This window comes from Tigriopus californicus, chromosome 6 (assembly GCF_007210705.1).
Source record: "Tigriopus californicus strain San Diego chromosome 6, Tcal_SD_v2.1, whole genome shotgun sequence".
Taxonomy (NCBI): domain Eukaryota; kingdom Metazoa; phylum Arthropoda; class Copepoda; order Harpacticoida; family Harpacticidae; genus Tigriopus; species Tigriopus californicus.
The window spans coordinates 5,890,105-5,901,669 of record NC_081445.1 but is presented as its reverse complement, the minus strand read 5'-3'; the positions used below and the strand labels follow the sequence as shown (position 1 = coordinate 5,901,669).

Here is an 11,565-nt window from a genome sequence, read left to right as displayed (position 1 = left end):
AAAAGAGACATGGACTAGGAAGCAATTATTGTTATATATGCTCGTTGAGTTTGTAAAGTATTGGGATTCTAGTTGCGTTTTCAGTTGCTTAAGCTTTTGCCGAATAAGGCAAGCAGGAACAGTGTGGGATACTGGGAATGGCAGAGCTATTGGGACAAACCGAGAAGATTGGGATTATGCAGTATTGAAAGGAGGTACAAAATGCTCTTTTACCAAACACCTTCAAAAGTATCCATGACCTTTGTCCTTAACCAGGTTTTAATGTCAATTGTAGTGATTTTAAAGGCTTAAAAAACTTCTGAGGCCTGATTTGGTAATGTTAAACTTTTTAAAAGTCTGGTTGCTAGATTATACTATCCACGTCCTGGAGAGGTTTAAATTCAATTTCTCATTTAAATTAGAAGTTTCCAGAAGAAAAAAGGCTGATAAGATGATTGAAAAACTCCCGAGCATGGGTATTAGTTGCTCTGCCGGTGTAGCTTCTTATGATGGATGTTCAAAAATAGAGGCATTACCTCTCCGTCATCATAGCCAGTTTTAATCATAAACTTACCTTCTGGACCGCCCATTTTATCTATTCATCACAATGCGTCAAAACCGCCAATTTTCGCATCCACTTTACTTCTTTTGTGATTCATCTATCCTTTGAGTCTTGATTTACAATCAAATGTCGTTTGAAATTATTATCATCTTTCTTCATTGCGGCCGATTGGTAATGAGAGACCCCCAAGTGGTTTCGTGAGCATTTATTTTGAATTGCGACTGGGTAAATAGGTACTTTTTCAATAGTAGATGCCTTCACATTCTTTCAAATCGAGGCCAAAATTCAGCTTAATACGTCTTGATACGTAATCATTTCTTCAGGTTTTGATTAACCCACAGTGCGGCCAATGAAGTTTGGCAAGAATATGCACCAGACTAAAGAAAGATCCCATTTTGATGGGGATTAAGAGGGCCCTAAGTTGTTCATCAAATGAAACGTGCAAAATCGTGTTTTGTGTTGATCTTGTTCTAAGGGTAAGATATCAAGTATCAGGTTCAATTCCTAGCACAGGCATTGGCCGTTTATTGGCCTTCCAAGCTTGAGATTGCATATTTTGACATTTTGGAGTTGCATGATATAGCTTAGAGACAGTATTCAAAACATCTTACTTGAACTAACTGTTGTGACCGCGTGAAGAGACGCAATAAGCTGAATTTTGGCCTCGATTTGGAAGAATGTGAAGGCATCGCCTATTGAAAAAGTGAATAGTTTACCCAGTCACAATTCAAAATAAGTGCTCACGAAACCACGTGGGGTCTCTTTGGACTGGTAGTGCTGGAGTAGATTCACATGATGGCATCTATTCCCTTTTTAAACGAATACTTTTTATGTCAATACTTAACCTATACCATCTTTACATATTCTAACTCACAATAAATTCACTGCCTTGAATTTTACATGAGCGAACTTCAGGCCGTACTTAGATGTAATGTAACAAACAATGATCTATGTTAAATATGTAGTGCGAAAAATAGTTCACCACGACACTCATCTCCGAAGGCTGTCCCAGCGAGAGACTTCGAGAGAGAGCAGCAAGAGAAAAATAGCTTGATCCCATTTGAAATTGGGTTTTTCTTGCACGACCCAACTCCATTTAAAAAAAACTGAATTCGACTCTAATTTGATGGTTTGTTTTCAACGGTTGCAGACTTTCAGGCGGAACTAAAAAATCCCATCAAGGCTAAGAAAACGGAGGAACGAACTCCACAGCGTGTGGATAAGCTCCTAAATCAGAGAGCAAGGCCAAATTGGCCGCCGACATTGACGTGAGGAGGAATCAATCCTTGGTTATTTCCAAAACCTCAATCTTACCGCATCGTACCGAGACTTCTTTGAGATTCTTTGGTACTCTCAACTCCCGTGCTTTGACGTCCAAGGAACTACATCCCGATCAATGGACGAAAAGTCTATGGTCAAGCGTTGCTTTTGGAAAGGCTTGCCCATCAATTGTGCTCTAATCTTTAAAACATTTCCAACGGACCGGGGAATGTGTTGCACCTTCAATATGAGAAAGCGAGGTTATGTTCCAAAAGAATAGGTTTGTCAAATGCCTCAAGATGCGTGTAATGACTAGGGGTCGAGAGAAACCCAGGATTTTCGAGGAATTGAACGGGTTTTGGTCAAGCTTAGGGGAATTTGGGAGACACTAAGCATCAAGCTTTCATTAAATGGAAAGGTTGAGCACATAGAGTAATGTCATGTTTGCAAATTTCTAATTTAACCTAATTGCCACCAAAAAAAGCTCTCAAATGCAAGTGAGAGCAGTGTTGGAGTCAGAACCCAAACTAGAGGCCTGCTGAAGACCGGCAAGAGGCTCCGGAATCCAGTTTTGAGTATTGAGAGTAATATGGCCTTGAACGGAATGAAATTCCGCTCAATGACGTTTGGGTCAACTCCTTCGAATACTCCACTCATAGATAATGCAGGTAAAGTATTGAGCAGGTCTCATCGATGTCGGATTTATGTGTGGTCTCCAAAATAATGGAAAGTTCGATGAGCATATCCAATTGAAAGGTGGGTAAAGCTTTTCAAATGTGTGGTTGGACATATCGCACGTTTAAGTCCAGAGACAGGATCACGATGCTACTCTGTACAAGTCGATTGTTCAACCACATCTTGAATATGCTTCACCTATTTGGGCTCCAATGAGTTCAGCAGGTTTGCAAAGGTCAAACAAGTCCAAGATGTTTCACTAGGAACATCACAGGAATGAGAGCTCTTGTATTGGGAGAGCCTAAAAGAGTTGGGACGGTGCAGTGTTCAGAGAAGGTACGAAAGGTGTTTGATACCCAGGATTTAGGGTCAATTCTAGTGACCGTAGAGTCTTAATGTGCGTTTTGAGAGCATCCTCAAGCCTCAGGCTGGTAAAACTATAAAGTCCACTTCTCTTCTTTCTCGGGCTCCTTCATTGTTTAATTTGCTTCCCGCCCATATTCGTAATATACTGTATATATTTGCTGATCCGGTTGCATCTTTCAAGTCAGACTTAGACAAATTTTTTAGATAGCATTCCTGATCAACCCTACATTCAAGGACTAGCTCGATCTGCCAACTCAAATTCGTTGGTGGACCAAATATCATATAAAGATTGAAGGTAATAAATACACGAATTATAACCTTTCATTTTTATAGTAGTGGGGATTACATTCCGTGCAGCGGTTAACAAAGCCTGTGAAAAACAAAACCAAACCAAAAAAAAAACAAGCTGCTTCTCGCCTGGTAATGACACATTACTAACAATTTCCGCGATGCAAATAGATATTCGAGAATGGTGACTCGGATGCAAGAGGGGATTTCATTGGGAGCTTTGGTGGCCCAGAATTGCCGAGTTGGTATCTACACCAAGAGCCCAAGAGCAAATCCGCAATTCAAAGGACTAACTCTGGTTCTGGATGCCCACACTGACGTGGTCTCAGCTGGAACTGTGAGTGAGGATTTCCAAGGTTTCCTGGGCTGGTGGAAGAAAATTCGCAATTTCCGTTGGTCAAAGAGCGGAGTTTCCTGATCCAACCCGGACATGTTACGTATGCGGCCATATCAGCGACAGGAATCATTGCGTCAGATGCCATTCAATCCGTGAGCCCTGTGACCCGCAATTGCTACTTTCCCAATGAATTCGAACTACAAGTGCACAGTAACTACAGTCGAGCCAATTGCCTTTTGGAATGTTCCATGGATTACGCGCCGAAACAAGCTGGAAGAGAAGTGTATCCCGTGGTAAGAGACTCAAATTAAGAACAATTTAGGTATATGGTGACAACCGAATAGAACCCATAGTCGACACTTTGGATCCATAAGAGATCCGTGGGATGAGTGCCAAAAAGGCCTCATGGGACCATCAACCCGTTAAAGACAAATTATCAATTGTCCATCCCAGATATTCTAATATGTTAACATTTATGTACATGCACTTTTATTGCTTATTCCATGCATTTCTTTTATATTTTGTTATTGCAAGTTCCTCATCAATTAATTAAATGATTCTTGTTGATTTCTATCTATGCGTGTTTTTGAGCCAGTTTTACGCAATATTTCACTGATTTGAAAGACAATTTGATTGTTTTCGATTAATTTGATGTTATTGGGTATTCATTTATTCTTCTGACTTTCAAAATTAAATCAGAAATATTTAGTATTTGACGGAGTTGTATATCAAGGAGATCATTATTTAATATTTTAATTAAACATTTAATGTACTATTTAGTACGGATAATCTCGTTTTATTGATACTAGAGTTACTGTCTTGATTCAACCGCAGGTTGGTCCTAAATTAAGTCTGTGTAGCGTGTGGGAAACGTTCAACCGTGTCGTTTCTCTCTTAGAAGTCCCTGTCCTATGTTGAAACATCTTTTGGACTTGTTTGCACCTTTTGCAATACTGAGGTTCGAACAATGTGGCCCCCAAAGGGTGACGGTGGAAGGGGCGAAATCAAAGATAGCGTGGGTGTTATTGACACCGGTTCTCGACTCTGTTTCCAGAGTTCTTCGGTCACTTTTTCGTTTCTTTGCCCTGGCTTGGACTTTAAAAAAGTGGGCCCAGTCTCCCTTAGTTGTCCCAACCCACACATTGGCAAGATCAAATACCGTCGGGCATTACCCAACCTTTCAAACTACACCTTATAATGCTGTCAATTTTTCCGAACTCTTCCTATTGTGTTATTGTGGTACCAGATTGTCTACAAACATTAATCTTGTCAATCAGATGACCACTTCTGTTTTGCGCGCCAACATAACTGTACACGCAATGGCTAATACGACACTGCATGAAGCATCTTATCCATTGGCAGCCCCACAAAACTGTTTTAACGTGGAAGGCATCTATCACAGATATGTGGGTTGAAACAAATCCGGAACCTACTGTTAGTCATGAGTTAGGGTCCATCGTGATGCTGGTCTTCTGGACTAGAAACGTGCGGATCTAGCTGTCCCAACCACCCACATCTGAAAAAGCATCTTTACCATTGAACGTTAGATGGAGGTAATCTCACATTCCTTGGCTATATTTCCAAAAACCTCATACTTACCGGCATCGTTACCGAGACTTCTTTGAGATTTCTTTTGTACTCTCAACTCCCGTGCTTTGACGTCCAAGGAACTACATCCGATCAATGACGACAAGATACTATGGTCAAGCGTTGCTTTGGAAAGGCTTGCCATCAATTGTGCTCTATCTCTTAAACACATTTCACAACGGACGGGGAAATTGTTGCATCCTTCAAATTATGAAAGCCGAGGTTATGTTCCAAAAGAATAGGTTTGTCAAATGCCCAAGATCGGTAATGACTAGGGTGGAGAGAAACCCAGAATTTTCGAGGAAGTTGACAGGGTTTTGGTCAAGCTTAGGGAAATTTGGGAGACACTAAGATCAAAGCTTTCAATTAAATGGAAAGGTTGAGCACATAGAGTAGTGTCATGTTGCAAATTTTAATTTTAACCTAATTGCCACCAAAAAAAGCTCTAAAATGCAAGTGAGAGCAGTGTTTGAGTCAGAACCAAAACTAGAGGCCTGCTGAGACCGGCAAGAGGCTCCGGAATCCAGTTTTGATTATGAGAGTAATATGGCCTTGAACGGAATGAAAATTCCGCTCAATGACGTTTGGGTCAACTCCTTCGAATACTCCACTCATAGATAATGCAGGTAAAGTTATTGAAGCAGGTCTCATCGATGTCGGAAATTTATGTGTGGTCTTCCAAATAATGGAAAGTTCGAGATGGCATATCCTCATTGAAAGGTGGTAAAGCTTTCAAAGTGTGGTTGGACATATCCCCAGATCCAGAACCAATCATCCACTCTCGCCAACACACCTTCTAACCTCTCACTTGAGATCTGGGAGTTAAATCTCGATAGGAGTTCGATCCCCACTAAAATACCGTCATTGAACGGAATTCATTTCCGTTCCAAATGCCATAACTTTCTACAATCTCTCCCCCAATTAATACTCATAATAAGCTTGGATTCCCCGGAGCCTCTTGCCGGGTACTCAAGCAGGGGCCTTCTTTAGTTATGGCCCTCCTCCGGTCTCTTGCGGACTCCTCCCGATCTTACACCACTGAGGCTCTCCTACACTTGCAGGATTATCTCTTAGAGGCTTGTTTTTTTGTATTATGGCTTGTGTTCTTTGGAGCCTAATTAAAGGTTACCCCACTAATTATCGAAGAAATTTCTCGGCCTATACAACCTGATACATGAGCCTCACCTTGTCTACTTCTATGTCTCCCCCATAGCGACCTTTCCCATTATACTTTAATTTAGATGATAAAGCTGCTGTTTGAATAGCTTAAGTTCGTCGTCCACACATGCTGAAACAATTTCCCCTGCAAGCTGGAACACAACGCAATATCGGCCAAAAACAAAACCACCTTCCACAACAATGTATCCCTCGAGACTTCTACCTAACAGGGAACGGCCCATAATAAAAAAATGGCTGCTATTGAAGCATTTCTGCGTATTTTAATTCTCTACAACAATTATTACTGCGGTGGGTACTGCTTGAACCAATAAGATGAAATACGTCCCTATTGTCCAAAAGAAATAGTTGTTGCTTCTGATGCAGATGAGACCGCAATTTGTACACTTTTTGCGTACTCAGATTGGATTGGACGCTTTTTCTGCGAGCAACGCGTAAAGCCGCTCAGCTGATCACCATGCGTCTCATTATAAGAGATAGACGGGGGCATTGCCTCGCGAAGAAGGCATCATCGAGGAGACATGCCCAAATCACCTAACGAAGAAAAATGAAGATGCTTCGAGAGTGTGCTGGGTTATTGGAAACTCAACACTTGAATATTGTAAGAAATAGGCAGGTCGCGAGATAAAGATTTACCCGCACTCTAAAATACGGTGGCTTGATATTAGTGCCCAGCGAACTAATGTTTTAATTGTCTTATTGAAAACTTCTGCTCTCAGTTGCATTCTGGATGATAGGGAGCGTAGTTTTGGTGCCAAATTGCCAAGCCGCATGATGAGGGATTTCTAACGGTATGTGCAGGGTGCAAACACTGTTCCTTTTTGGTGAATATTTCACGAGGTAGTCATAGATCGAGGTAATCCGAAGCTGTCCAGATATGGCTTGAGAAACGACACTGCGTTTTGGATCGGGAAATTGCAATCAATTCAGCGTATCTTTAGTAAAAGCATCTGTAATCAACGAGAATAAATGTCTTTTCCGAACTCTGACCATAGCTAATTTACCCCTATGTATTCGGGAGTAAAAGGTAGAATAGAGGCTATTAATGGTCTGCATCAAATGTGTTCCTGTTTTTGCCAGTTTGACACGGAATGCTCCAATGAGACACATGTTTTTTGCACAGAATGTCAAAGGCGGACATGGCCAAATAAAAAAATCTAGTTCAGAAATTCTTCAGAGTTTTGTAAATGCCCATATGACCTCCAAGCTCGGGGAAATTATTGTGGCCTGATATGCAGAATCCTTTGTGGAGGAAAGAGAATGAAAATACGCGGGCTTAGAATGCATATAGCCGGTAATATAAGATTAACCATTAACGATTTGAGAAAGCTTAATTCGCACAAAAGAGGGGAGATTCCGATCAGCTCGCAATCCCTCAAGGATTTTTGGATTTCTGGATTCTGCTGACCCCTGCAATATCTTTCAATATTTCGTTCTGACTACAGAGATCGTTGAAAGGTTTCCTGCGAGAAGGAAATCAGGAAGCAACATTATCCCTGCCGGGTTTATCAACAATCGTAAAATCAATATTCCAACATATAAGTTTTGCAGTAGGATAGAGGGTACGTTTGTGTACGGAAGGAACGCTTCCTCTACACGGCGTATGATCCGTATGTAAAGGTTCAAAAATACGGCCTTCTAGAATATGAGGCAGAAAAGTGCCTCTTATTCCCCATTCTCGCCAGCTTGCATTTCAAAAAGGAAAGGCCGTATAATTTTTCTCCTGTTTTACAGAAAAGGCGTTTCGTGCACGTAACGCGCCTTACAAGACCCTAGGATTCCCATCTGCTAGAATTATTGAACTAAAATGCCCCTCTATAACACCAGTCATCTTCGTCCTCTCACCAACTGCGACGCATTCAACCATCATATAATAACTTGTTTGGGATATATAGGTAGGCTAAAACCATGGGAGAAGTAAGGCTTGCTTTAATAGAATTAAATGAGTAAAGTCAAGAGAAGAGAGGCCCTCGAACCCCACACAAGAATCCTTAACAAGAAAGGCATTCAAGGGGACCTGAATAGGCTAGAGAAATTGCTGGATAAAATCTTAAAGTATAGTTGCCAAGACCGACAAATTGACGCCACCTTACGGACGATGGCCTTGACGGAAGGAGGAAAATCTGCAATGGCTTTTGTATATCGCCCCTCTGCAAGGCCAAAAGGAATGCCGGATTAGGGGGTGGTGATACTGACCAAATAGGAACCTTCAAGCTGCCAAAATTGGCATTTGCGCAAGAGCTTAGTGTTTAAGGCGATGACGCGAAAGACAGTCAAAGACCTTCATGTAATTCCGAAATTTGAGGCGACACTTGCGTCAGGTTAACGTGAGAAACGATCATCCTGATAGGTGATACGCTTGAAAGAGTACCCGCATGACGAAATCCATCATACGCCCAAAGGAGGAGTGAGAACCAAAAGACCCCATGTGGTGTACAGGTCACAACTAATAAGAAACAAGCCTGTGGAGATCGTATAAACAAGTAAATTTGCTAACATGCAGCATTGAATGGAGCTGCAAAAAGCCAGCAGTCAGATCGAGACTTGAAAACTTGTAGTAAACTGCAGTTGAACACGAGAATTGTTCAGTCATACAGTCCTGTACTCGCGCTGCCGTGTACTTTCAATAAAAAATTTCTATTACGGACGTCCGGAAAATCAAGGGACAGGATAAAAGGCTCCCTATCTTTTTCGGAACACCAAAAGATAGGGGAATTTGTAGTGTGATTTGAACGCGAGAAACCAACGCTCTTAAGTTTAAGCCATTAGGTTTACATGATCCACCTCAAAACCTGAAATTGTGTGTCTCCGGGAATTGGCGGAAATTGTCTGAGACACGATCGTATACTTATTGGATGAGCGGTCACGGCAGTTTCCATCACAGACTGTGACGGCCAAGATCGTGTTTTTCCTTGCCAAAAACGCATGGTTGAAGGCAGCATCGACGTCGATGTAGACCTTCTCTGTTAGTTGTGGTACAGATGCGGAGAGTGTATGGACCAGATGTCAACAAAGGAAGGCCAATTCGAAACACTGACCATGTTGGCACGCGATATAGAGAACCAGAAAGAAAGGGTATCGCTTCTGACATGCTGGAGATGAACACTCGCCAGAGTCGGACATGATTGAAATGGCGGAACAGCAGAGCCAAGATTATGTGGCCAAGGAAGCTCAACGTCGACCGTCAATGGATTATCGTGAGAGATCAGTATAGCAAATCCATTGTGGAAAAGGGAGAGTTAGGGCGTCCTTCACCAAGGACGGCCAGACTGACGCAGTCTCAACTGCTTGAGATGCACGTGGAAAGGCGAAAGGAATCGCTGTCAGGGGGAAGCTGGGAGGATCAAAACGCCCTGACTCCTTGATTAGCTGATGACGATGCCTGCAGGACATGATGTGCTGTCAGCTGAAAAATTATTGGCAGTCGCACCACTTGGCCTGTCATCGAAAAAGTACGTTGATTCTGAAACTGAGGTATCATATGACCATGCTTGTGGATTCTGTTGAAAATCATAGACCCAGAATATGTCTGACTGGCAGTTTCGTAACAACAAAAATGATGGAGACAGTTCGACAGAGAGTATATCAGGCAAGGTGTTGTAGACTCGGTGTTCGACTGAGAGAAAAGAACCGGTCTGTCTCACTGAGAAGTGGAGCCGGACGCAGGGATCTTCAGCCGGTCGACAGATGGAATGGGCGATAAGTACAGGAAAGCGTTGCTCGCTACGAGAGAATTGGCACCCTGTGCGGTTAGAGCAGCCCCTCAACTTGTTCCTCTACCGGGAGGGAGAAAAATGGGTGCAATGGGCAAAGAAGCCTGCTAATGAAGAGGGGCTTGTAAGATGTTACATGACAAAGGCCTGTAATTGAGAGAAGGACTGAATAAGGGGGACCAACCACCCCAAGAGAGTCAGTGACCAGATTAAGTGTTACACCGCAATTAGTGATTGTTTTGAAGAGGGACTCGCAAGAGGAGGAGAGCATAGGAAAGCTCGGTGAGGAGAATGAAAGCCGTTGGACCGACCACGACGATTCCCGTGCGTATCAAGCCGCACTGGACCAAGCTGAGGCTGAAGGCCCGAAGTTGTATGGACTCCCATTGTTTTCTCCTCTTTCGTGAGCACCTCATAAGCCTTCACGAGACAGAAACCGGATCATGTGGTGGGCCGAAATTTGCCTCAGGAGAGTGTTCTTTTTGCGACAGTTTTGCACATCACGTGTAGTAGTCCCTTGCACCAAGCCAGAAAAATAGCACTTCAACCTGGACGCGACTCTCTGGTCTTCGTCTCTTTGCACAGACCACCGATTGACTCACCAGTTGCCGGGCTGGCAAGCTCACTTCAAAGAGCTCCGAAACACCTGGCCAATGAAAGCAACGTGAGTCACTAGACCCTCTTGCTTGACACCCATACAATTTACGCAGCCGAGTAAGGAAGCCGATTCATTTTTTTTTCACTCCAACTACCACGTTTCGACAGGTATTACGACGATTATATGGTCTGATCCGCGTCCCAATCAAGTCTATGGTCCTGTCTCCTTGGGAATATAAAGTGCCGAAAAAAAATGGATGGATTTTCCAACGTCAAAATTACGTACGTACAAGGGGGATTGTGCGGTTTACTATAAAAGGAGAATTTTAGGAACTTCCACTAACTTTTATCTGATCGGAATGCGCATTGTATTGCCCATTCTCGTCCACTATTGCCTATATTCTATTCCCGGATTAGGGCAAGATCCGTAGAGGACATAGTCAAACATACATGAGTTATCGGACGTTCTGTACGCTACGTCTACCACTATCTAATTCTCTAAGAATTGAAGTTAGTTCCCCAATCAACTTAGGGGATTCATCCCCGCAATAGATCTTTTAAAAGATCTTCGCAGATTTTTCCAATCTTATTCAACCCCGAGCGCGGTCATTGGGTGCCCAATTGTGCAAAGCAATTCTTAGATTGCGGTTGGCCAATTGATTGGGGAGTTTTCTTTGAAATATACGATGAATACGAACTAAAAGCCATTGTCATGAGCAAACCACACCCCTGGTCCCAAAGAGGGAATTATTTGTCTCTATTATGTCCAAGTCATTTTTGTACTAGTAGGTCTACTTGGTCCTACAATTTCTTAGCAAACACTGTGGCTAACATCCTTCATTAGCACAGGGAAGATCATTGAAGACTGAATACAATTTACTGTTCGGTAACGGATGAACGTATAAAAACAAGATGAGGCCCCATAAAAAGTCTCCTTGACGGCTACCCCCAGACAACCACGTGTCTAGTACTGCCAAGGGCCATCACATTGAAAAGCTTGACTGAACCTATTGAGAGGAAACTCC

General features: G+C 42.6%; 1 protein-coding gene across 1 annotated transcript; it reads left to right on the top strand.

Moving 5' to 3' along the window:
* Positions 1-1,753: 1,753 nt before the first annotated feature.
* Positions 1,754-2,075, top strand: LOC131882017 (uncharacterized; the record flags this gene model as incomplete). The annotated part of the gene is given in 1 exon segment (XM_059229034.1): positions 1,754-2,075. A coding segment is annotated over 1 exon segment (60 nt), but the record flags the coding sequence as incomplete, so codon positions are not given.
* Positions 2,076-11,565: the final 9,490 nt, after the last annotated feature.